The following is a 22,323-nucleotide window of genomic DNA, read 5'->3' on the forward strand; positions in this document are numbered from 1 at the left end:
ATAAACCAGTCTGTGGTGTTTCATGATGGCAGCATAAGGAAACTCATACACCATGCCCAGGAACATCTTATTAGGTGGACAAAGGGACTGTTTCTTGCTACATTCCTCTTTCTAGGAACCTTGGGGTGGGACATGTAGCTGGGAGAGCTGTCTGAATGGAGCTTTTTGTGGAAGGAGACACATTCTTCCCTGACTCCCCGAATACCCATTTGCGAGAAGGCAGTATGGGCAAGGTCAGGGTCAGGGACCTACATTCCTTTCTTAGGTGCCTCATGTCCAGTTCTATGAGATGGGACGGGATAAAGGGCTGTCCTATCGTTGAAGTCCTGACACTTTAGATCACTTGAAAAAATACAAACAAAAATTTTGCCTGGCCAGTCTCATAAAGCAATGTAGGCTTTTCACAGCAGAGCTCAGGAATCTCTAATTCTTTCCAGAGCGACCATAGACACATGTGGTCTGTGGCTGAGCCTATGGGGAGCAAATGATTCACACAAGAAGAGAAGTTTCGGGGCTAGGCCTAGGAGGGGCCGGAGCCCATGGAGAGACTTCTGAGCTGCCGTCCTCAGCCTGAACAACCTAGCTGCCTCGTCATCACTGCAGCTGGCGGCCGTCCAAGCCTCGGGCAAAGTGATGACTGAGCTTCCTCCGGGAGGGCGGAAACAGTTAAACTCCAGTGACAGCTGCAATCCTATAGGCGTGGTTTTCTCGGTGGACTTGGGCTGTACAAGACCCAGGGCCGAGGGGCAGAGGAAGGGCAGTTTCAGCGCCAGAGTCTTCCAAATGGCTGAGCTGGAGCTGATGGCTCCAGGGCCACTGCCCGGGATCACCGCTCACTCTCTGGCCACCGTCAGCTCAGACTCTGGGTCGGGCAGCCCGGCAGAAGAAGAGGACCTGGGCTCCCCGGGGAGCCCCCAGGGGGAGACAGAGGGGAGTCCTGCCAGCGAAGGGGAGGTGGAGGTCCTGTGTGACTTCTGCCTGGGGACGGGCAGGGTGAAGGCCGTCAAGTCCTGCCTGACCTGCATGGTGAATTATTGCGAGGAGCACCTGCGGCCTCACCAGGAGAACAGCAAGCTGCACAGCCACCAGCTGACCGAGCCCGTGAAGGACCGGGACCTGCGCACCTGCCCTGCCCACCGCAGCCCACTGGTGGCCTTCTGCCGCCCCGATGCGCAGTGCATCTGCCAGGAGTGTGGCCAGGAGGAGCACAAGGGCCACGCCTGGGTCTCCTTGGATGCCGCCCGCAGGGACAAGGAGGCGAGTGCTGGGGTCCATCCAGGAGGGGGTGGTGGGGAGGTGGTGGGCGCAGGGAGAGGCTGGGCCACCGCCCCCGGGGCTGCCGGCTTGGCTTCTGTGCTCCTGGGTCCTGACAAGGGCTCCAGCCCTAGCGCTTGGCTGTTCCTCCAGGGTAAATATCTATTGCACTTGACTTTGGAAACTGAAGTAGGTCACTCTACTCCCATCTCCGACCTGCTGCTCCTGGACTGTCTCTGTGTGTGTGTCTCTCTCTCCCTCATGCTTGCTGCTTACCTGTCTCTCACTCAGCCTTCGGTGACGGATGTGTGTTTGGGTGTGGGGTGCAGGACTTGTGGGGCTTAGGGCAGTGACGTCTCCTTCTGGCTGGATCTGTGTGGCAATTGTGAAACGAAACCTTGGCAGAAATTCAAGAGAAAAAAAAGTCTTTTTTTTTTTTTAACTTTTAATATCTCTTTTCTTTTCCCCTTTACCCTAAATGGGAGACCAGTAGAAAGTGCTCCTCTAGAGATAACCTGGTGTGAAATCTGAGAGCTTGAAAACCACTAAGGTAGCATAGAATTGGAAACTTACCCCCAAGTACCATGTCAAGGAGGGCTTAACTTAGGGAAAATAGAAATTCCTCATCAGATAGAGGTACCAGGAGGGACCAAGAAACACCATGCTCACAGCCTGTAATTTAATTCCCATCAGATAGGATGTTTTCTAGAACAACCAGTTTTTCTTTACCCTAAAGCTGAAAACATGGAGAAGTTCTTGGGAATGGATTTAGCTACCTTTTTTTTTTTTTTTTTTTTAAGATTTTACTTATTTATTTGACAGAGAGATAGAGAGAGAGAGAGAAAACGAACAAGCAGGCAGAGCAACAGCCAGAGGGCGAGGGAGAAGCAGGGTCCTCACAGAGCAGGGAGCCCAATGCCAGGCTCGATCCCAGGACCTGGGGATCATAACCCCAGCAGAAAGCAGATGCTTAACTAGGGGAGCCACCCAGGTGCCCCAATTTAGCTACTTTGTATTCCTTGTTTCTCATACTTGGACTTTCCTTTTTTTTTTTTTTATTAAAAAAAGATTTTATTTATTTATTCATGAGAGAGAGAGAGAGAGAGAGAGAGGCAGAGGGAGAAGCAGGCTGCATGCCGGGAGCCCGATATGGGACCCGATCCCAGGACTCCAGGATCACAGCCTGGGCCAAAGGCAGGTGCTAAACGGCTGAGCCCCCCAGGGATCCCCATACTTGGAGTTTCCATGAGTACTTTATTTTCTTTCTTAGTGGGAGTAGTGTAGTTGACTTTTCTCCCACATTCCTTACATTCATACCGCTGGCAGCTCCCTGTTTGCACAGCACAGGGCGGGAGACCCCGGACAACTCCTTGGTCCAATGTTCCTGGGCAGCAAGGGGAAGGGCTTTCTGGGAAGGGCACTTTACTTGCCAGGGCCCCTCCTCCATGTCTTTTCTCAGGCATAGAATTTTATCTGGTGTTAGTGGGAATTGTTCTGGAAAGCTCCAGATGCCAGTGAGTCACCATTCCCAGCTCAGGAAGCCACTTGCCAATTGCTTTCATTTTTTCTGGAGTCAGGGAATGTCCTGTCAGGAAAGCAGTACACTGCCTCTCATAACCAGGACGAGGTTCTGTGTAATGCTTTTCTTTAACCACGGAGATGCTCTGTATCAACAGATGGTTGAGCAAAATGGGCTTCATGGAGCATTGCTGTGTGCCAAAGGTGGATTTTCTCATTCAGTCCTCAGATAACTCTACAGGGTGGCAATTCTTTTTATCTTCACATTTTGTCAAACGCATACAGATAACTAAGTCATGGAGTGAGGAGAGGATGCTTTTGGAAAGCCACCCTACATGGGAACATGAGTAGAAGACCCCAAGATCACAATATTATAACCTTGCTTTTTTTTTTTTTTTTTTTTTTTGTACCAAAATTCTGCCACACACAGAGCAGAGATATTAAGACAAAGTAAACTGCTGTTCTTTTTGGGTATAATATCTGAATGTTACTATATTTAACTGGAAGAAGTGATGCATATACATGTTGAAAGGCCATCTCCACCAAGCGTTGTAATAGATTATATCAGGAAAAGGTCTCCCTCTCATCCTGGATCCCCCCCTACCTCCTTCCTCAGGCAAACACTACTATCTCTGCTTTCTTCTGTTTCCTTTCAGAAATTTTGTGTCTGAACCAGTAGAGATGCAATATGAATTTTAAACACAGTGTCAACCAACTGGTGCATCACAGAGTTAGGGAAGAGTGCAGTAGAGCATATACAGAATCCCAAATTCAGGCAACCTAGGGGAGGGCTGTGTAAGGTAAAATAAGAACTGGGTAAAGGGCTCCAGGGCAATTTTTGGTGTTGAAAAGCCATCACGGCTACATGTACAACCCAATAGCCTCATACCCCAGATTTTTGGTGAGGACCCCAGTTCAAAACCTCTACCTTTCTGGTCTGCATAAGAGCTCTCGTCTTTTCTATCTTGTGTCCTTGTTTTCGGCTCAGAGAGCAAGTTTACTTCATAAGTACAGCCACACTCTAGATGGCTCTGCCAAGTCTTAGGAACCAAAAGATTTCTTGTAAGGAGGCCAAGAGACCAGCCCCGAAGACACAGTGGCTTGATGAGACTGCAAATGCCACCAGGATTATTTTGAAAGCTTTACTAGAGACATAATGAAGGCTCCAGAAGCCTCGTATCCCCTTCAGCTAGGCCCAGCCTGCTGGAGCAGCTTGCAGAAGGTCACTTTGGATGGTGTTAAGGGCTAATTATTCAAGCAGGCGTGTTTTTGTAGGAAAGTATAAATGGCAGGGTCAGCCACGAGGACAAAAGTAGCTGAGAACCTGCATGGCCAGATCTGCAGGTGAACCAAGTGAGCCCCTGCTGAAGCTCCCCTGGTCTCTAACTATGCCAATGGGCAAAAATTCTGGATTTTGGAGGTGGGTATTCTTTGTTCTTTGATCTTTGATCTTCTATCCTGCTGGGCTTCCAGAAATACCCCCCACACCTCAAGTCTTCCTGAATGGGACTGATGGCCGCTCCAGGCCAGCTTCCTAAGGCCCCTTTGCTTTCAAGTTCAGCCGGCCTTGCTGTGTACGTGCATTCATGCATGCGTGCCTATTAAAACTTGGATCCTTTGGCCATGTTCCTGTTCTGACTCAGGAAATGTATGTGGGTCTTTCCTATTCTTCCTCAAGCTTATCAAGCATCATGGATTGCTTCCCATCGACAGGCTGCACTGTCTGTCCATTAGAGCTTGGACTCTAATGAGGAAGCCAAGGCATGTTCTGTGGCTCCTCTCAAGTACCAAAGGGCTGAGGCCACAGAACCGCTCCATTTTCCAAGATGGAGTTGTCAGCGGGAGTGAGGTCAGGACTGGGTTCTTGGAGGTGGGAAGATCTGCCTCAGATCATGGGTCTACTAGGGACAGGCCACATCACATTGCGCCTCAGCATTGGTTCCAGAAAGTTCAGGAACTGGAAGTGACTCCATGTAGAGCAGGAGGCAAGTTTCTGTAAGGTACAAGTAGTCATGCTTCTCGGGGGAGCAGTTAACCAGCATCATAAATAGCCTGTTTGATGGCAGCCAAAACACACACAGGGTGGAGGGCACTCAGGAAAAGAATTTCTTCTAGAAATTCTGAGGGATGCCTTGGGCTCAGTGTTACATAACTTTTTTTTTTTTTTTTTTTTTTTCCTTAAACATTCTACCAGGCTGTATGCCTTTCAGGAGCAGGGAGGGTGTCCTACTTGACTGGACTGGCATATGGTAGGTTCTGGCCAATTGTCTGAGGAATGGAACCAGGCCAGGTGGAGCTCTGGTGCTACCTACACACAAACTGTCCAGCAGGGCCGCCTGCTCGTGTGGCTGGAAATACAGAGGAACCTGGACCAGCTGCAATTTCCTCTTCTTATTCTTCCGTTAGTCCTCTCTGCATCTCTAATCCCATGTCTGACCCCCAAGCTCTGGGTGCTACTTTCCCCTGTAGGTAGAAGCAAGAACAACTCTGTTAACCCATTCCCGTGGCCCTGCACCAGAGGAGAAGAGAAATGATTTGACAGAGATCTGATAGGCCTTCACACCCCAAATACTATACCTTTTACACCACATTTGTCATTACCTCATTGAAGTAGGTAGGACCCGGGGCAGCCCAGGTGGCTTAGCGGTTTAGCGCTGCGTTCAGCCCAGGTTGTGATCCTGGAGACCTGGGATCGAGTCCCACATCGGGCTCCCTGTGTGGACCCTGGTTCTCCCTCTGCCTGTGTCTCTGCCTCTCTTTCTCTCTCTCTCTCTCTCTCTCATGAATAAATAAATAAAATCTTAAAAAAAAAAAAAAAGAAGTAGACAGGACCCCCATGCTCATCAATATAGGGCTGTCTGCACTCATGGGCACCACCATCCAACTTCTGCGTAAGGTCCACCCTGGCCCCAGAGTGGGTGGATGGCTGACATCTTGGTAAACCCTAAAGCCAGAGCCCGAGGCAGCCTGTCCTTTTCTCAGAACAGGAATAACTGGAGATACAGGTCTCCCAAAGTGACTCCACCTTTGTGGCAATCCCGAGTGCCTTCCCTTGCTTGGGGTGACTCACTTAGAGAGGTCCCCTATAGGGACTTAGGAGTCCTTTTCTCCTTTTATGGCAATCTGCAGGCAGGGGAGAGAGCCCTCTCCCTGGTTCCTCTCTGGGAGTCTCCCTGTGGCTCTGGATCATGCTGGGGCTGCCGACGCCCATTGTTTGGTTGTGTTCAGAGTGTGCTCACTACCGTTAAACAAGCACTTTGTGTTTCCCCCTTCCCTGGAACAGGTCACTGTGTAATAAAGACTACCACCAAATAGGCCAGACCCTTCCCCCATACCTAAACAGGTGTCGGGGGCAGGGGTGAGGGGTCACAAAGCTCCCCCAGCTCCAAGTCAGCATCCCAGATCCCCAGCAAAACAAAATAAGGAAGTTATCTGCCTTCTGCAGAGTGAGGGGAGGCCTCTGGATGGTGGAGAGTTGGGGGCGGGGCACTTCTGCCAGGCTTCGGTGGGAAAAAGCAGAGACCCATTTTGCCTTCTGAGTTTCCTTAGGGTGCAAATGGCACAGCTTCCAGTGCTGACATAACCTATTGAAAGCCTTTAAAGCTATTCTTTTCTTTTTTTGCTGACTCGCCCTTGTAAGGCCTTCGAAGGCTGCAAAGGTTTGGGTATCATGCCTTGGCACACTTCTTGGCAGAAAGTGCTTAGGGAGTCTTGGGAGGGGAGAATGAAGCAGGCAGTGGGGTCAGAGAGGCAGACCCGAGGTTCTCAGGCAGGCACTGGCCTAGGCCAGGAGGGCTGGCTCTGCCCCCCTTCAGGAGTGATGAGTGTGTGATGGAAAGTGGCCATGGTAGCAATGGTCAAGAAGAAGTGCACCCATGATGGCATTTGGGGAGCACATACAGCGTGCCAGCTGCTAGAACACATTCGCATTAACACATGCTATCTCACTAAGTCTTTACAAAACCCCCATGTGTTGGGAGTTATCCCAATTTAGTTATCCCCATTTCGCAGGTGAAGAAATGGATGTCTGGAGATGTTAAGAAGATTTTTCCAGAGGATCAGCTGCTACGTAGAAAAGCTGGGGTCGGGATGCCTGGGTGGCTCTGAGGTTGAGTGTCTGACTTTAGCTCAGGGCATGATCCCAGGGTCCAGGGATCGAGTCTGGCATAAGGCTCCTCGCAGGGAGCCTGCTTCTCCCTCTGCCTGTGTCTCTGCCTCTCTCTCTGTGTCTCTCATGAATAAACAAATAAAATCTTTAAAAAAAAAAAAAGAAAACAAAAGGTAGGGTCCCCACCCTTGGCTCCGGCTCATACTCCTTGTTAGGTTATTCTGGGGGCAGAGGGGCTGGGCTGGACTCTACTGATGAACCGTGTGACGCTGGTTGTTATCATCTGTGAAATGGGGTCAGTGGTACTTAGCTAATGGGGGTGTGGTCAGGGTAATAGGAGGTCATCCAGCTAAATTCTGGAAGTCATCAGACCAGCGCAGCACAATGTATGTGCTCGAGGCATTTTTGGCCTATTCGTGTTGAGTTCAGCCCCAGGAGGCGCTGCACACAGCTGACCTTTTTTTTTTTTTTTTTAAAGATTTTATTTATTTATTCATGAGAGAGAGAGAGAGGCAGAGATACAGGCAGAGGGAGGAGCAGGCTCCACGCAGGGAGCCCGACGTGAGACTCGATCCCGGGACTCCAGGATCACACCTGGGCCAAAGGCAGGCACTAAACCACTCAGCCACCCAGGGATCCCCACACAGCTGACCTTTCATGTCCCTTTGAGGCCCCCCAGGCTGGCTTCTGAGGCAGCTCCCAAGGTCAAATACTCCTTATTCTCCTTACCATGCAAGAAGGGTGGATAGCCCCATGGCTCCTAGGGACATTCTATGTACACTCCTCAACACCGTTTTTCTCTCTTCTTAGGCTGAGCTCCGGGAGACCCAGTTAGAACTGGAACGGAAACTCAGGTTGAATGAGAATGCCATCGCCAGGCTCCAAGCAAATCACAAATCTGTTTTGGTAAGGCTGTTCTGGGTCACCTGCCATGTGTCAGCACACCTGGCTGCTGCTGTAGGCTCAGTCAGGCCCATCTGGCCTTTTGGGACACGGGGTTGCAGGCCTACCCTCCTGGTCCATGGGCTTTTGCTATGAAATTAGTTTAAGGTTCAAAATTGGCAAGTGATTTCTGTTTACAGATACAGCGTAGGAGGGACACCTGGGTGGCTTAGCAGTTGAGAGTCTGCCTTTGGCTCAGGTCATGATCCTGGGGTCCTGGAATGGAGTCCCATATCAGGATCCCCGCAGGGAGCCTGCTTCTCCCTCTGCCTGTGTCTCTGCCTCTCTCTCTGCGTCTCTCGCAAAGAAATTAAATGTTAAAAAAAAAAAAACATTGTAGGAGCAAGATTAATCCTATTATAACAGCATTCTTGTTTTTACACTTGCTTATCCTTTTTTGATGAGTAAAAAGGTGTGTGTCGGGGAGTGGAGAGGATATCTAGCTAGAAGTCTGAGAATCAGACAGACTCAGGGCTTCTCCTATGATAGGAGGGTGTTTTGCATGGCAGTGTCACCAGTCCTGTGTGCTGGAAACCAGAAAAAGGTGTGGAGAACTGCTTGCTTAGTGGATGGTAACTTAATAAGGCCAATTGTGTGCCAGGCTGCTTGCTTTTAGTCTCTCTGGTTTATGGCCAGTTTCCATATAAACTCTAAGTACACCCAAACAGTTCCACAAATACTTCTCATTAGTGGAAAGCCAAACCATCACTCAGAAAAGAATGCAAAACACCTAAGCTATCGTAGTGACTCAGTAGCAGCATCTTTGCATTCCATGAATGATTCGATCCAACTATCCATCCATCCTTCCATCCATCCATCCACGTCTGATGCATGTATCCATTTTAATTTAATTTTCTCCTTCTCGGTGTTTACAACTAACTGGCTGTGAAAGATCAATACCTCTTTTGCACTCACATCATCTTATGAAAATAAGAAAAAGAATTGTCCCTTTAAAGTCTTATAAATCTTCAGATATTGTTGATTTCCAGGCTCAAGATAATCTAGAGAACCACATGAGCATCTTGCCTTTTTTTTCTAGCCCTTTATTTTTCAGACACTTCCATTCCTACTCAGCTCTTCCCATAATTGTGTGGTAACTTGGGGAGGTAGTTATCACAATGGCCAACATGTACAAGGGACATGTATGCACCAAGAGGTAACAAGACTGGTCTGGGGCCCCCAGATTGATGGAACAGGAACCTGGAATTGTTGTTCCCTCAACCTAAGAAACTCAGGACATTTAGAGGCACGTGTACCAACCTCCATCTCTCTAAACCATAAACTTCGATACTTTGATATGCTTGTGGCCCCTCCTCTCTTTGGTCTTTACTTGTCATTATTTTGGTGGTAAATAGAATCCTTTGCACATTCCATTTACATGCAAGGAAGAAGTATTTCTCCGTAAAATGGTTTAGGAAGGAGAGGTCACATTTGACAGCAGAAGAGTCAATCCTCCAACTTCAGTCCAAGCTTTCTTCCTCAGGAGGGCCTTGGTGGAGGAGAGGGATGTGGATTCTTTAAGATTCATACTTCTCAGCTTCATGGTGTGGTGCTTCCATGAGAAATTTGTGATTGCCAGACTCATGTCAGCAAGAAACTGTCAGGGCGATTTGGAGAACAAAGTTTATTACTCAAAGGTCCTGGAAGGCACAGAACGCTGCCTGAGGGCCACACTGCCCTACTTCAAGGTCACAGGAAAAGAGAGGGAGGGAGAGGTACAGACCTGGGATCTGCCTTTCCTGGAGTTGAAGGCGGGTGTCGAGGGTTTCATGGGTTCACTCTTAGTTGGCTTATTTAAAGCATAAGAGCAGGAATTCAGGCTTGGGAAGAAGCAGGGTCACTCAAGGGGTCAGTTGTCTAGATTTCAGGGCTTTCTGAAAGAGGAAGCTTCATGGGTGGGGGTGGCCCGATTCCTTATCTGGTTGTGCTGCTCTTAGCTGTGTCCCACAGCTGGCAATATGTTTATTCCAGATGGATGCCTTTTGAAATTGGTGCTTCAGGGATGAGAAATTTAACGTTGGGCACATACACGACAGCTGCTCTTCTCTACAAGCTCTTCTATGTCTGGGCTTGAGGAATTTGGAGAAGATCTCCCATCTGCCTTCCTACTTAGTCCCTATTACAGGCTCATTTGTTTCTAATTCTGTTCAGCTGCCCCAGCCTTGAGGAAACCACGAAGTGATGGGGCAGTTGGCATGAAAATCACAATGTAGAGAGGCTCTACCCATCTCCCTGCCCCCAGTAGAGATGCCCTTGCTTCCCTTCCCCTTCCTTCCTTTCCCAGCAGATCAAAGACTGGGCCACCCCTAGGCTCACTTGTGGGCTTGTATTCCTGAGTCCTGGCCAAGCAGAGTCCCCAGCCAAGCAGAGCTCCTCCTGCCTGGTGGCATCATTTCTTCCCATCTCCCTCCAGACCTTGAGGCTTCCACATGCCCTTGGGCCCAGAGTGCCAACCTTTCTGAGTCCTTCCCTTTCCAGGCCCTTCTAATTCTCCTCTTCCCCTCCCCATCCTTCCTGCCAGGGGACAGAGCTGCCCTAGCAGCCTCAGCCTGCGAGCTATCTGTTGTTTGGGCTCCCAAAACCAGGGATGGCCCTTACTCTCAGGAGGGGGAACAGAAAAACAGCCCTGGAGGGGTTGCTCTGATTGCCCTCAGATGGGATTGGTGTGGGTGGGGATGATGGTGCGGGTAGATTGAGGCAGGTAGAGAACACACTGTGGGCTGTGGAATGAGGTGAGGAGAATATGAGCAAAGGAAAGTGTGTCTAAGACAGTTGGATGAAGTTTAAACTGGACAGTATCCGAGGGAGCTGTTAGCACCGGTCCTTAAGAACTAGCAAAGGACAGAGGAAAGCATTTACACTTGGCCTGATGTTATAAATATGATGATGACTGAAGGCATTTCTAAAGGATGTTCATCCTGTGAAAGGGTAGAAAGTACACATGCACATGCCTACATGCCATCATGCAAACCCTTAGTGTTTATCACACGGTCGCTTTGTATTTTATTTGGACACCCCCTTCCTCCTGCCCGGGGTATGCTCGTATTGCCGTGCTCAGGTGCCAAGGCCACCTACCCACACCCTAAACATTTTGTGCCTGGTACAGAAACCGTGAGCTTCCATGTGTATTCAGTTCGATGGACTCATGATGCCATGAAACGCAGAGAAAGCGAATTCATGCTCCTGATTTGTTCAGAGAAGCTAAATGATCAATTTCCCTTCAAGAAATATAACCATCAAGTATACTGAATACATGCATTGCCCTGGTAGGAGAAATGATTTTGGATACTTGAATGGTAACCCCAGACTGTCAGAGCTGGCAGGGTTCTCAGAGATCATCGAATGACTGAGAGATGATGGGACACCTGGGTGGCTCAGGGGTTGAGTATCTGCCTTCGGCTCAGGTCGTGATCCAGGGGACCTGGGCTCCAGTCCCACATCGGGCTCCCCACAGGGAACCTGCTTCTCCCTCTGCCTGTGTCTCTGCGTCTCTCCTGAATAAATAAACAAAATCTTTAAAAATAAAGAAGAAGTCTGAGAGACAAGGTTGATGATGGCGAATTACCCTGGAGGGCAAATCCGCTTTTTCCAGCACCCCAGGGTTCATAGGCGAATAAAACCTTCCTTTTACAATAGAAAATCACTCCCTACCTTACGGGTTTCTCGGGTTTAGGGCCCTGTGTGCTGAGCTTCAAGAAGAGTGAACGCCTTGCTAGCATGTTCTTCACTGCCCCTCCCTCCCCAGATGTCCGTGTCAGAGGTGAAGGTGGTGGCCGAGGAACAGTTTGGGGAACTGCTTGCTGCCATGAGGAAGGCCCAGGCCGACGTGATGCTCTTCTTGGAGGAGAAGGAGCAAGCGGCTCTGAGCCAGGCCAACGGCATCAAGACTCACCTGGAGCACAGGGGCGCACAGATGGAGAAGAGGCAGCAGGAGCTGGAGAGGATCGCTGCCATCAGCAACACTGTCCTGTTTCTGGAGGTACGAGGGCAGGGGGGAGGCGAGGGGGGCGGAGGCAGAGGCATCGGGCCGCCAGTGCCGGGGAGCACCCTTACTCTGCTAGGCCTGTGGCAGATGTGGGGAATGTGGGAATGGAACTGCTCTTTGATAGTGGGGTGCACGGGGAGCTGCGGGGAGAGAACGGCCTATGCACAGGTAAAGGGGTTTAAGAAAGCGCAGCTGATTTGGGGGGAATAAAGCGCTTTCCTAAGGCTGGGGCGTGGGTTGCTGAGCACTTAGGGATGGAGGTGAGGCTGGCCTGGCCAGGCAGGCATCTGGCTGTGAGAGAACTTTGTTCCTCTGCTCCAAGTCACCTACGCCGGTGGAGGATTTCAGCGGGGAAGTGATGAGCTGAGATCAGTGTACCTGGCAGGGGTGAGGCTGGAGACCTCTTGCCCTTCAGAGAGGGCTGCATGTGCTGGTTGAGCTAGTAAGGCTCAGCAGAGATGGGACGTTTATTACAGGGCGATTCCTTATACACTAAGCCTCGTGCCATTAGGGCCACATCTGAAGGACGCGTAATCTTGCAGAGATTGGGTATAAATTCCATCATCCCAGATGTGTCACTAGATAGCTGCGTGGTTATTAACTAAGTCACTTAACCTCTCTAGGTCTCAAATGCCTCATTTGTCAGACAATCAGGCCAGAGTCAATAACTTTCCTCCTTTATTATTTTTTTAAAAGATTATTTATTTGAGGGAAAGAGAGAGCATGAGCCAGAGGTGTGGGTGGGAGAAGGAGGCCCCCCAGCCCCGAGCCAGTACCCTAACCCAGGGCCCGATCCCAGGACTCTGACCTGGGGCTCAATCCCAGGACCCTGGGATTACAGCCTTGAGCCGAAGGCAGACACTTCACCGACTGAGCCACCCAGGTGCCCCAAAATGCTTACCTTTCTATCTATCCTGTGGGTTGGCCTTTTTCTTCTCTTTCTCTACCTAACCATTTTGGTACAATTGTTTTTTCTTTCTTTCTTTTTTAAGATTTTACTTATTCATGAGAGACACACACAGAGAGAGGCAGAGACACAAGCAGAGGGAGAAGCAGGCTCCATGCAGGGAGCCCCATGGGGGACTCGATCCTGGGTCTCCAGGATCACACTGAAGGCAGCGCTAAACCCCTGAGCCACTGGGGCTCAACAGAAGCAGCTGTTTCTATTGCTAAGTTTTCTGCTATAGCCAGTGGGCCTGCAATGCTCCAGCTGAGTTTGGATTTTGATACTGTGTTGCATCTGAAAGCAGCCTTTCCTGATCACCCAGTTGATTTGAAGCTTAGGCAATTTAATATGAATATGTACCTGAAAGCACTGTTCAAATTCTAAAGCACAGTGCAAAAATTAGAGAGAGCCTGTGTATGGGATTGAACGGACAAGGCAGAGGCAGCATTCCTGTCTGAGGACTTGGTCCTGGATCTTCCAAGTGCTGCACCTGCTCCTCCACTCACCCCTCCCATAAGCCATGGCTGGTGTTTAAATTCTGAAAAACAGGGGTGCTTGGGTGGCTCAGTCTGGTAAGTGTCTGCCTTGGGCTCAAGTCAGGAACCTGGGGTCCTGGGATCAAGCCCCATGTGGGTGGGGTGGGGGTGGGGTGGGGGTGGGGCCCCTGGGGTGGGGCTTGCTTCTCCCTCTCCCTCTGCCCCTCCCCCTGAGCTCGGTCTTTCTCTCTCTCTCTCTCTGTCGCTCTTTCTCAAATAAAGAAATAAAACCTCTAAAAATTTTTCTAAAAAAAGAAAGAAAAAAAGTCCTTCAGGAATGAATGTAGCAGGCAGGAATGCTACTGTTGCTATTTGGGCTGTTGGCACACACCTTGTTTTTGTTCTTGGTCTGTAGTCTGGGAGGTGCATTGGAGCTGTTCCCAGGCAGCTAGCTCTCTTGATTCTTATTTTTTTTCTTTTTCTTTTTGTGTGTGTCTCTCTTGGTTTTTAAAAGCCCATTTCCTAGTTAAAGAAAAACAACCACAATCTCCCCCCCCAAAAAAACCCCAAAACCCCCCAAAAACCGTAAATAGCTTGCTATGCTGTTGGGTCCTGAGCCAGACATGTTGTGCATGCTTGCTTTGTGAAGGGCACATTACCATCAACCCATTTTGCAGATGCAGGAGGTGATGTAATGAGAGCAGACCAGTTTCAGAAATACAGAAATGAAGGCAAGTTTGCCACGTTCCCCTTCCTGCAGGAGTACTGCAAGTTTACGAACACGGAGGACAGTGCTTTCCCCAGTGTTTACATAGGACTCAAAGATAAGCTCTCGGGCATCCGCAGGGTCATCACAGACTCCACGGTGCATTTAATCCAGTTGCTGCAGAACTACAAGGAGAAGCTCCAGGATTTCTCCAAGGAAGGTGAGGAAAGCTGTCTGAGTCCTGGGCTGTGGTATGTGTTTTCCTCAGAATGTGAGGGAGGGCAAATCAGGGAATTTTCAAAGCCATCCTTTGGCCAGATGGGTTGCTAATGGACACTTACCATGATGGTTTTATTTTATTATTGAGATCCAGAGAAGCTGAGTTAGTTACATCCCGCAACTGGGTGAAATTTCTATGACTAGTTTCAGAGGTTGCTAACACCTATACTTTTAAGTGAAATCTAAGCCATTCTGAGATCATTTTCCAGCATATTTTGCTTCACACCCATGAGAGAAATCACCCACTGAGCATGATTGTCTCTGACACGACTAGAGTGCAGCTCTTTGTTTTCTCCCGGGGAGCCAAGGGAAGAGTGGCTGGGATGTCCTGCTTCTTAGGTTCTCACCACCTGGACAGGTGTGCATTCATAACTCTCTGATTTCCTAGAGGAATATAATATCAGCACTCACGTGTCTGCTGTTATCGAGCGCAAGTATTGGACCTCAAAACCTGAACCCAGCACCAGGCAACAGTTCCTCCAATGTAAGTTGCAAACAGCTTCCCTTAACCACTTATTTGATGTTAGTGTTTTGCTCTGTTGGAGCAAGAGCATCGGCCTTCATGAAAGTTTCAGATTCTTGCAACCTCAGGTCTACTCCTAAATGGAACATTAAAAAACTTTTTATTTTTACTTTTCATCTTGGAGGGAATTTCAGATTTACAAAAACAGGACAAAGAATTCTTGCATACCTTTCATCCAGTTTCTCCAAACATTAACACTCTGTATAACTGCAGTGCATTGACCAAAACCAGGAAATGAATGTTGTTACACTGCTATTATCTAATCTGTAGAATTATTCAAGTGTTTCACCAGGCGTTCCAACTAATGTCCTTTTTCTGACCCATAGTCCGATCTAGGGTCACAGACGTTTTCCTGCCTCCTTAGACTCCCCCAGTCTGGGTCCTGTCCTTTACTTTGTCTTTTGTGAGCTTGGCACTTTGGAAGATCCTGGCTAGTTACCAAATGACTCCCTTTGAAGTCTGGCTCAGCTGGAATTGCATAACCCATTGTCCTGTCATGATGTGGTGTTGACCTGGTCTGTTCCCATGTTTTTTGTTGCTGTTGTTGTTAGCATTTTTTAAAACACTGTATTTCTGGTCGGTACTTAGCAAGTCCCAGGAGAGGCAGGACTGTTGAGACTCAAAATGTTGAGACTCATTTTTATGACATTTGGTGAATTAATCTTTTTGAAACATGCCGTTGAACCCTGCTACTGCTTGTTTCCTGGGGGTGACCACTGGTTGACTGTTAGACCCCCTTTTTTTCCAGTTATCACATGGAGCCTTGGGTTCCGAGGACTGTCTCTGTTTTTGCCCACAGCTTCTGCGTTTTCTCAGGACCTCTTTACTTACACAGTTTCCTTTATTTATTCTCTCCTGCTTCCCAACAGAAGCACATCTGTATTTTTATACACAGATGTAATTAGTACAAGAAACCAAACAAACAAACAAAAAAGAAACCAAACAGCCCTTATTCTTAACATGAAGATAAATATGAAGTGTATCCTATTATAACCTATCTTCTTTGCCATTACAGAAGTCTTTTTTTCACACCTAATATTAACTTTTCCTCTTTGGGTATCATTATGAACTTTGAGCCTTTTATAGACTCAGATTGTTCAACCTGTCAAAGTCGTGTGGCTCAAACTGCCAACTTGATAAGTGGGAGCCACTCTTTCTCCTTTCAACCGTTTTGTTTTGTTTTTTTTTTAAGTAGACTTATTTATTTTAGAGAGAGATTATTTTAGAGTGAGATGAGGGGCTGAAGGAGAGGGAAAGAGAGAATCTCAAGCAGCCTCCTTGCTGAGTGTAGAGCCCTATGTGTGGCCTGTCCCAGGACCCTGAGATCATGACTAGAGCTGAAACCAAGTGTCAGCTGCTCAGAACCGATGGAGCCACCCAGGCGCCCTGCCACTCTTTCTCCTTTAGGTATTGGCATTCCGCCCTTGAAATCCTGAAAAGTATCGTTGCTTTCTGGCACTAACAGAATATTCCAGACCCATTCTGACTTTCTTGTCCCAAGACATTGAGTCACCTACTTGCCACGAAGTTCTGGATGTCCTTAGATGAGAAGAATGTTATCGTTCGATACCTGGATGTTAAGGATTGCCAAAGGAGTTGGTCAGTAAAAGTCTGCTGCTGGTGCTATTGGGAACCAGAGCTACTGGTGCTATTTTAGGAACACAGAGCTGCAGGTAGTTTAAAAAATATGCCTTTTTTCAGGTGCCTGGGTGGCTCAGTTGGTTGGGTGTCTGTCTGACTCTTGGTTTTGGCTCAGGTCATAATCTCTCAGGATTGTGAGATTAAGCCCCACATTGGGTCCTCCAATCGGCAGGGAGTCTGCTTCTATTTCTCTGCCTCTGCTCCTCCCCTCACTCATGCTCACTCTCTCTCTTTCTAAAATAAATAAATCTTTGAAAAAAGATGCCTTTTTAAAACACATTTTTGAGATATTATTGACATACGACTTTTATTAGTTTTAGGTGTACAATATAATAATTTGACATATGCATATATTGTGAAATGATCACCACAATAAGTTTGGTTAGCATCTATCACATGGGGACTCCTGGGTGGCTCAGCAGTTGAGCATCTGCCTTTGGCTCAGGGTCTGATCCTGGGGTTCTGGGATCAAGTCCCACACTGGGCTCACCACAGGGAGCCTGCTTATCTCTCTGCCTATGTCTCTGCCTCTCTCCCTCTGTGTCTCTCATGAATAAATACATAAAATCTTTAAAAAAAATCATCACCTCACGTAGTTACCGACTTCTTTTTTCTTATGATGAGGACTTTTGAGATCTACTCTCTTAGCAACTTGCAAATATGCAATATGGTATTTTTAAGTATAGTCACCATGCTGTACATGACATCCCCTGGACTTATTTAACTAGAACTTTGTACCTTTGACTGTCTTCAAAAATAAGGAACACTTCATGAATTTGCATGTCACCTGGACATTGCTAATTTCTGTATCATTCCCATTTTATATATATGCTGCCAAAGTGAGCACCTATAAATCTAGGTCCTCAGTTCACATTCCTTGTTCCTTTTTAAAATTTTTTAAAATTTATTTTTAAGAGAGAGGGAGAGAGAACTGGAGGAGAGGCAGAGGGAGAGAGAGAGAGAGAGAGAATGAATCTCAAGCAGTCTCCACGCTGAGCATAGATCATGACACAGGGCTTGATCTCACAACCCTGATATCATGACCTGAGCCGAAATCAAGAGTTGGACACTCAACCAACTGAGCCACCCAGGCACCCCTTCATTTTTCCTTTTAACTTCTTAGATTAAAAAAAAAAAAAGAATTTCTTTACCTAGACACAAAGGAATTTGGAAAACTCTGCGTTAATCCAAATAATTTTTTATATTAATAGATTTCAAATAGACTCAAATGCGCTAGTTCATTTGGAAAATATATTCTGAACATCTTCTCTGAGCTAGAACACCGGGATAGAGTCCTATGTGAAATGTGGAGTGTAGAGATTAGGAGGAAGATAAGCATGAAAAAAACACATAAATAAATGGAGTATACACATTGTGTTGAGTACCATGAAGCTTGAGAAACGAGAGTGCTCTGAGAGAAAGTGGTGGAAAGTCGCAGAGAGCCTCTTTGAGGACACGAACCCTTAGCTACAATTTGAAAGGATCTGTAGGAATCACCTAGGCCCAGGTGAGGGCGATGATCATGTCATAGAGGGAATGGTCTGTGCTAAACCCCTGAAGTGGGCTCAGGGTTGCATGCTTCTGAGATCAGGGTGCCTGGAGCATGGCAATCCAGGGCTAGTGGGCAGGAGACAAAGCTGGGGACACAGGCAAGGGCCAGTCATGCACGGCTGTGCAGGCTGGGAGGAGGGATCACTGCTTTATTCCATGGGCAAGAGGCACCAATCGGGGTCTTGAAGCTGGGATGACATGAAATACCTAAGCCTACACCCTGAAACATGCTCCGTGGCCTTGTGGCAGAGAAGTGCTGGAAGAGGTTCAAGACAGAGCAGCATGGTCAGCAATCTAGTCTATTCTGGACTAGGTTGGGGGTGAAGCAGTAGTTTGGACAGAAGAGGAATCTACAGAGTTGATGCTGTCTGTGTGGGGGAAGCGGGTGGTGAGGATGACGGGAAAGAAATTTCAAAAATAACTTTAGTGTGACTTGAGCAACGGGGTGCATGGAGGTGCCTTTACTTTTTTTTTTCTCTGGAATCAGGAAGAGAATATGTTTCAGGGAACGTTTGAGAGTTTACCCAGCTAAATGTTGGTCAAATTAAAAAAAAAAAAAAAGACTCAAGTGTGGATGTGTGAGTGCCTGTTTTCACAAGCCCTTGCTGACACTGAGAATAGTGAATAGTGCATGGCTTTCAATACATACTCGTTGAATGAACAAATGACTAGACCAGCAGATTTTCTTTTTTCTTTCTTTTTTTAAAAAAGATTTTATTTATTTATTCATGAGAGAGACACACACACACACACTCTGAGGCAGAGACACAGGCAGAGGGAGAAGCAGGCTCCATGAAGGAAGCCCGATGCAGAACTCGATCCCAAGACCCTGGGATCATGATCTGAGCCAAAGGCAGACGCTCAACCACTGAGCCACCCAGGCGTCCCAGATTTTATTTCTTGATTCAGTTCCACAGATAACACAGTAAATGCCAAGCAATCTGAACTTTCAGAAGGAAGGAGGTAGAGTGACTTGTGGTCTCTGTTCTCTGGTTTTTGCCCACCTCTTTTTTGCGGGGAGCATCGACCTGTGCAAACAGAGAAGAGGAGAGGGATGTTGATTCATACTTGGGAGGTGGGCTGGGTTGGAAGTGTTCTGTCCCAAGCAGTGGCCAGTTCCTGACCTGCCTGCCTGCCCTTCTTCATCCCCTCAGATGCATGTGACATCTCCTTTGACCCGGACACGGCACACAGGTATCTGCGGCTGCAGGAGGACAATCGCAAGGTCACCAACACCACGCCCTGGGAGCATCCCTACCCGGACCTCCCCAGCAGGTTTGTGCACTGGCGACAGGTGCTGTCCCAACAGAGCCTGTACCTACGCAGGTACTATTTTGAGGTAGAGATCTCCGGGGCGGGCACCTACGTTGGCCTGACCTGCAAAGGCATTGATCGGAAAGGGGAGGAACGCAACAGTTGCATTTCTGGAAACAACTTCTCGTGGAGCCTCCACTGGAACGGAAAGGAGTTCACAGCCTGGCACAGTGACACGGAAACACCGCTCAAAGCCAGCCCTTTCCGGAGGCTGGGGGTCTATGTCGACTTTCCAGGAGGGATCCTCTCCTTCTATGGTGTGGAGCCTGATGCCATGACTCTGATTCACAAGTTCGAGTGCCGGTTTTCAGAGCCAGTCTACCCTGCCTTCTGGCTTTCCAAGAAGGAAAATGCCATCCGGATCATGGATCTGGGGGAGGAGCCCGAGAAGCCCATGCCAACTTCCGTCGAGGCTGCTCCCTAGACCCCCGACTCTTGCTGACCACCAAGATGGGGTGGCAGCTTGCATCTTAAGGGTGACTTGGAGATGGAAACATCTGCCAGTGGTAGCTGGCTTTAGGAATCACGGGAGTCCCTGCACCAGGAGGGAGGTCCCTGGCTTTTCCCTTTTGCTCCCTGCTGTGCTGTTCCCTATTGTATAGCACTCCCTAGGTACCTACACCCTGTTTCTCATCTTCTAGTGAAATTCTCCTGTTCGGTCCGGTGAATGTCACACTGTGCCTGGACTCAGTGACCAGGAATCCTCAGATGATCAAAAAGATTGCAGAGCAATCATGCATAATCCGTTGCAAACTCTATTTTGCATTTCCTACGCCACAGACACTATTCTGGATGCTGCATGGCCATTGATTCCACCTTCACAGCCTCCCCTTGGGGAGGAGGCTCGTATCATCCTCATTTTGCAGAGGGGGCCCCTGTGGTCCGGGGAGGGGGGTTAGTTAACTTGCTCACAGTCATTGTGCTCACACGGTGAGTAATTGGCACAGCTGGGATTCGAACCTGAGCAAGCTGACGTGGAGATTTTAACCACTACACCTTACTGCCCTCCTTATTAGATCATGGGTATTGTGTGTAAGGAAATAAGCTACACGAAGAACTCCTTGGTGGGGACATCAAGCATCTTAAACACTCGGCATCTTTGTACGCACTCTTTCTGGCTGGGCCATGCAGCAGGGACCTCACTACCTCACACAACAGCTCATCCTAGTCTTGGATAGTGAAGATGATAAGAAATATCTTAACAGAGTCCAAGTCTTCATCCCTGTGACCTCTGGGGAGAGTCTCACCTCGAGATGTGGACTTGTCTGATCTCTCATTCAGAGGCCAGTCCTTCAAATATTTGAAGACAATTCTCATGCATATCATATCCTCCAGGGAAGTAGTCTTGTTTTCACACTACATTTCCCACTTTCCTTCATAACTTCTGGATCTTTTCCTATGAAGTGTATCAAAGCAAGTCTCTTCCTCTTCAACCGTCTGATAGTCCTTTTTCAAGAGTACATTTCTTTGTGTCACTTGTCTTGTTTCCAGAGACCCCATCCTGTATTTATATCCAAGGATTTATACACTATAGGATTTGAATTTTTTATCGTATTTTTTTAAATTTGAATTTTATTGAGTTAATCTTTTTTTACTTGAATTTAAAATTTCATTGCATCACTGCTGCTTGCTGAGACACTTTTGATTCATGATGCTGTGCCTAATAGATGAACACTCCTTCCTATCCTGGTATCACCTACAGAGTTGGTAAACATTTCTTCTGAAGTGTTCCTCTTGCTGATACATATTGATCAGGGTAGGGCCAGATATGGAATCTGGCAGCCCCCAGTTCATACATTTTGGGTTTAGTTATTCAGTAAGTTATACTTTGGTAAAACACTAATACAGCCCAGTTTTAAAACTCACTTTTAGCCCTTTATCCACCAGACACCAGGAAGGACTTTTTCCAAAGGCAGTAATCAAGACACGTCTGGGTTTCCTTGCTCCACTTGTCTCACAATGCTCTCAAAAGAGAAAATGAGATCATATGGCCTGCCTTGTATTTATTGAGCCTCTGTGGGTTATTGGTGCTGGCTGCTTTATTTTCTAAATGCTTGCCAACTGCTTGATTAAACCATTTTAAGATTCTGCTGTGAGTTAACATCGAGTTGATGAGTCTGTCATTTCCATAATCTACCTTATTTTTGTTTTTAAAAGCCAAGAGTTTTATGTGTCCTCCAACCTCTACCACTTTTCCTAATTTCTTTTTTTTCCCCTAATTTCTTGCATATTATTACTGCCTAGCTTTTGGTCACATTGGTAAACAGTGTCCATGTTGTGAGATGTAATTTATTTAGGTCAGAGTGCCTGAGCTCTTAGAAAGGAAACTTTAGGGTGTCTCCTCAACTGACTTGAACTTCATTTCTCTGCCAGCTCTTTTTGTTCAGTTTCAGTGTCAGCACCTCCCTTCTTGATATAAAAGATCAAAGCAAAATTGAGAGAAACATCTACTTTCTTTCTGTTATGGCTTCAACTGAGGGTCATTTTTCTTTTTTTCTTATTTTTGGTCCCCAAACTGGAATTGCCTAAAATGAACAAATTTAAAAGAAGAATAAAACATGAGAACAAGGCCTATTTTATACTCTGCCATTTCCCCCAAACTCTGTGTGTGTGTGTGCACGCGTCACCCTTCTGTGTTTACCTACATTTATTTCCTCTTCAATTGTGTAGACGCGTTTGGAAAAAAAAACAAATCTGAACTCATCAGGAACTCCTTTTGGTGCATGGTTGTTTTGTTCCATTACTAGACCATTTGATTGTAGAGTCAGAATATAATTTTAGCCATTACGTAATCGTTCTTGTCTCAACTTTTTGAAATTCAAATGCATATGGCATTCTTTTCCAGGAATGTCTTGGAATCTGAGTAAATTCCCATGTTCTCCTAAGATTTGGGATGAAATGATGAGATATGAATTTTGGCTCAGGTGTGTAGCCCTTATTTCTCTAACCCGGTTCAGCATGTTTTTGGAGTGACTGTCCTCAAATCAAATTGACTCAACATACGTGGCTTTTATAACAGGCAAACCATTATGCTAAGCACTAAGATATAGTGACTCAAAACATAACTAGCTGTATCTTTT

General features: G+C 47.3%; 1 protein-coding gene across 1 annotated transcript; it reads left to right on the forward strand.

Moving 5' to 3' along the window:
* Positions 1-548: 548 nt before the first annotated feature.
* Positions 549-21,812, forward strand: TRIM16 (tripartite motif containing 16). The gene is made up of 6 exons (XM_072821043.1): positions 549-1,257; positions 7,691-7,786; positions 11,568-11,801; positions 13,990-14,155; positions 14,603-14,698; positions 19,084-21,812. Exons 1-6 carry the CDS (start codon positions 634-636, stop codon positions 19,665-19,667), a joined length of 1,800 nt encoding a protein of 599 aa, XP_072677144.1. The 5' UTR covers positions 549-633; the 3' UTR covers positions 19,668-21,812.
* The last annotated feature ends 511 nt before the right edge of the window (positions 21,813-22,323 follow it).

The sequence above is a fragment of the Canis lupus genome, chromosome 3 (assembly GCF_048164855.1).
Source record: "Canis lupus baileyi chromosome 3, mCanLup2.hap1, whole genome shotgun sequence".
Taxonomy (NCBI): Eukaryota; Metazoa; Chordata; class Mammalia; order Carnivora; family Canidae; genus Canis; species Canis lupus.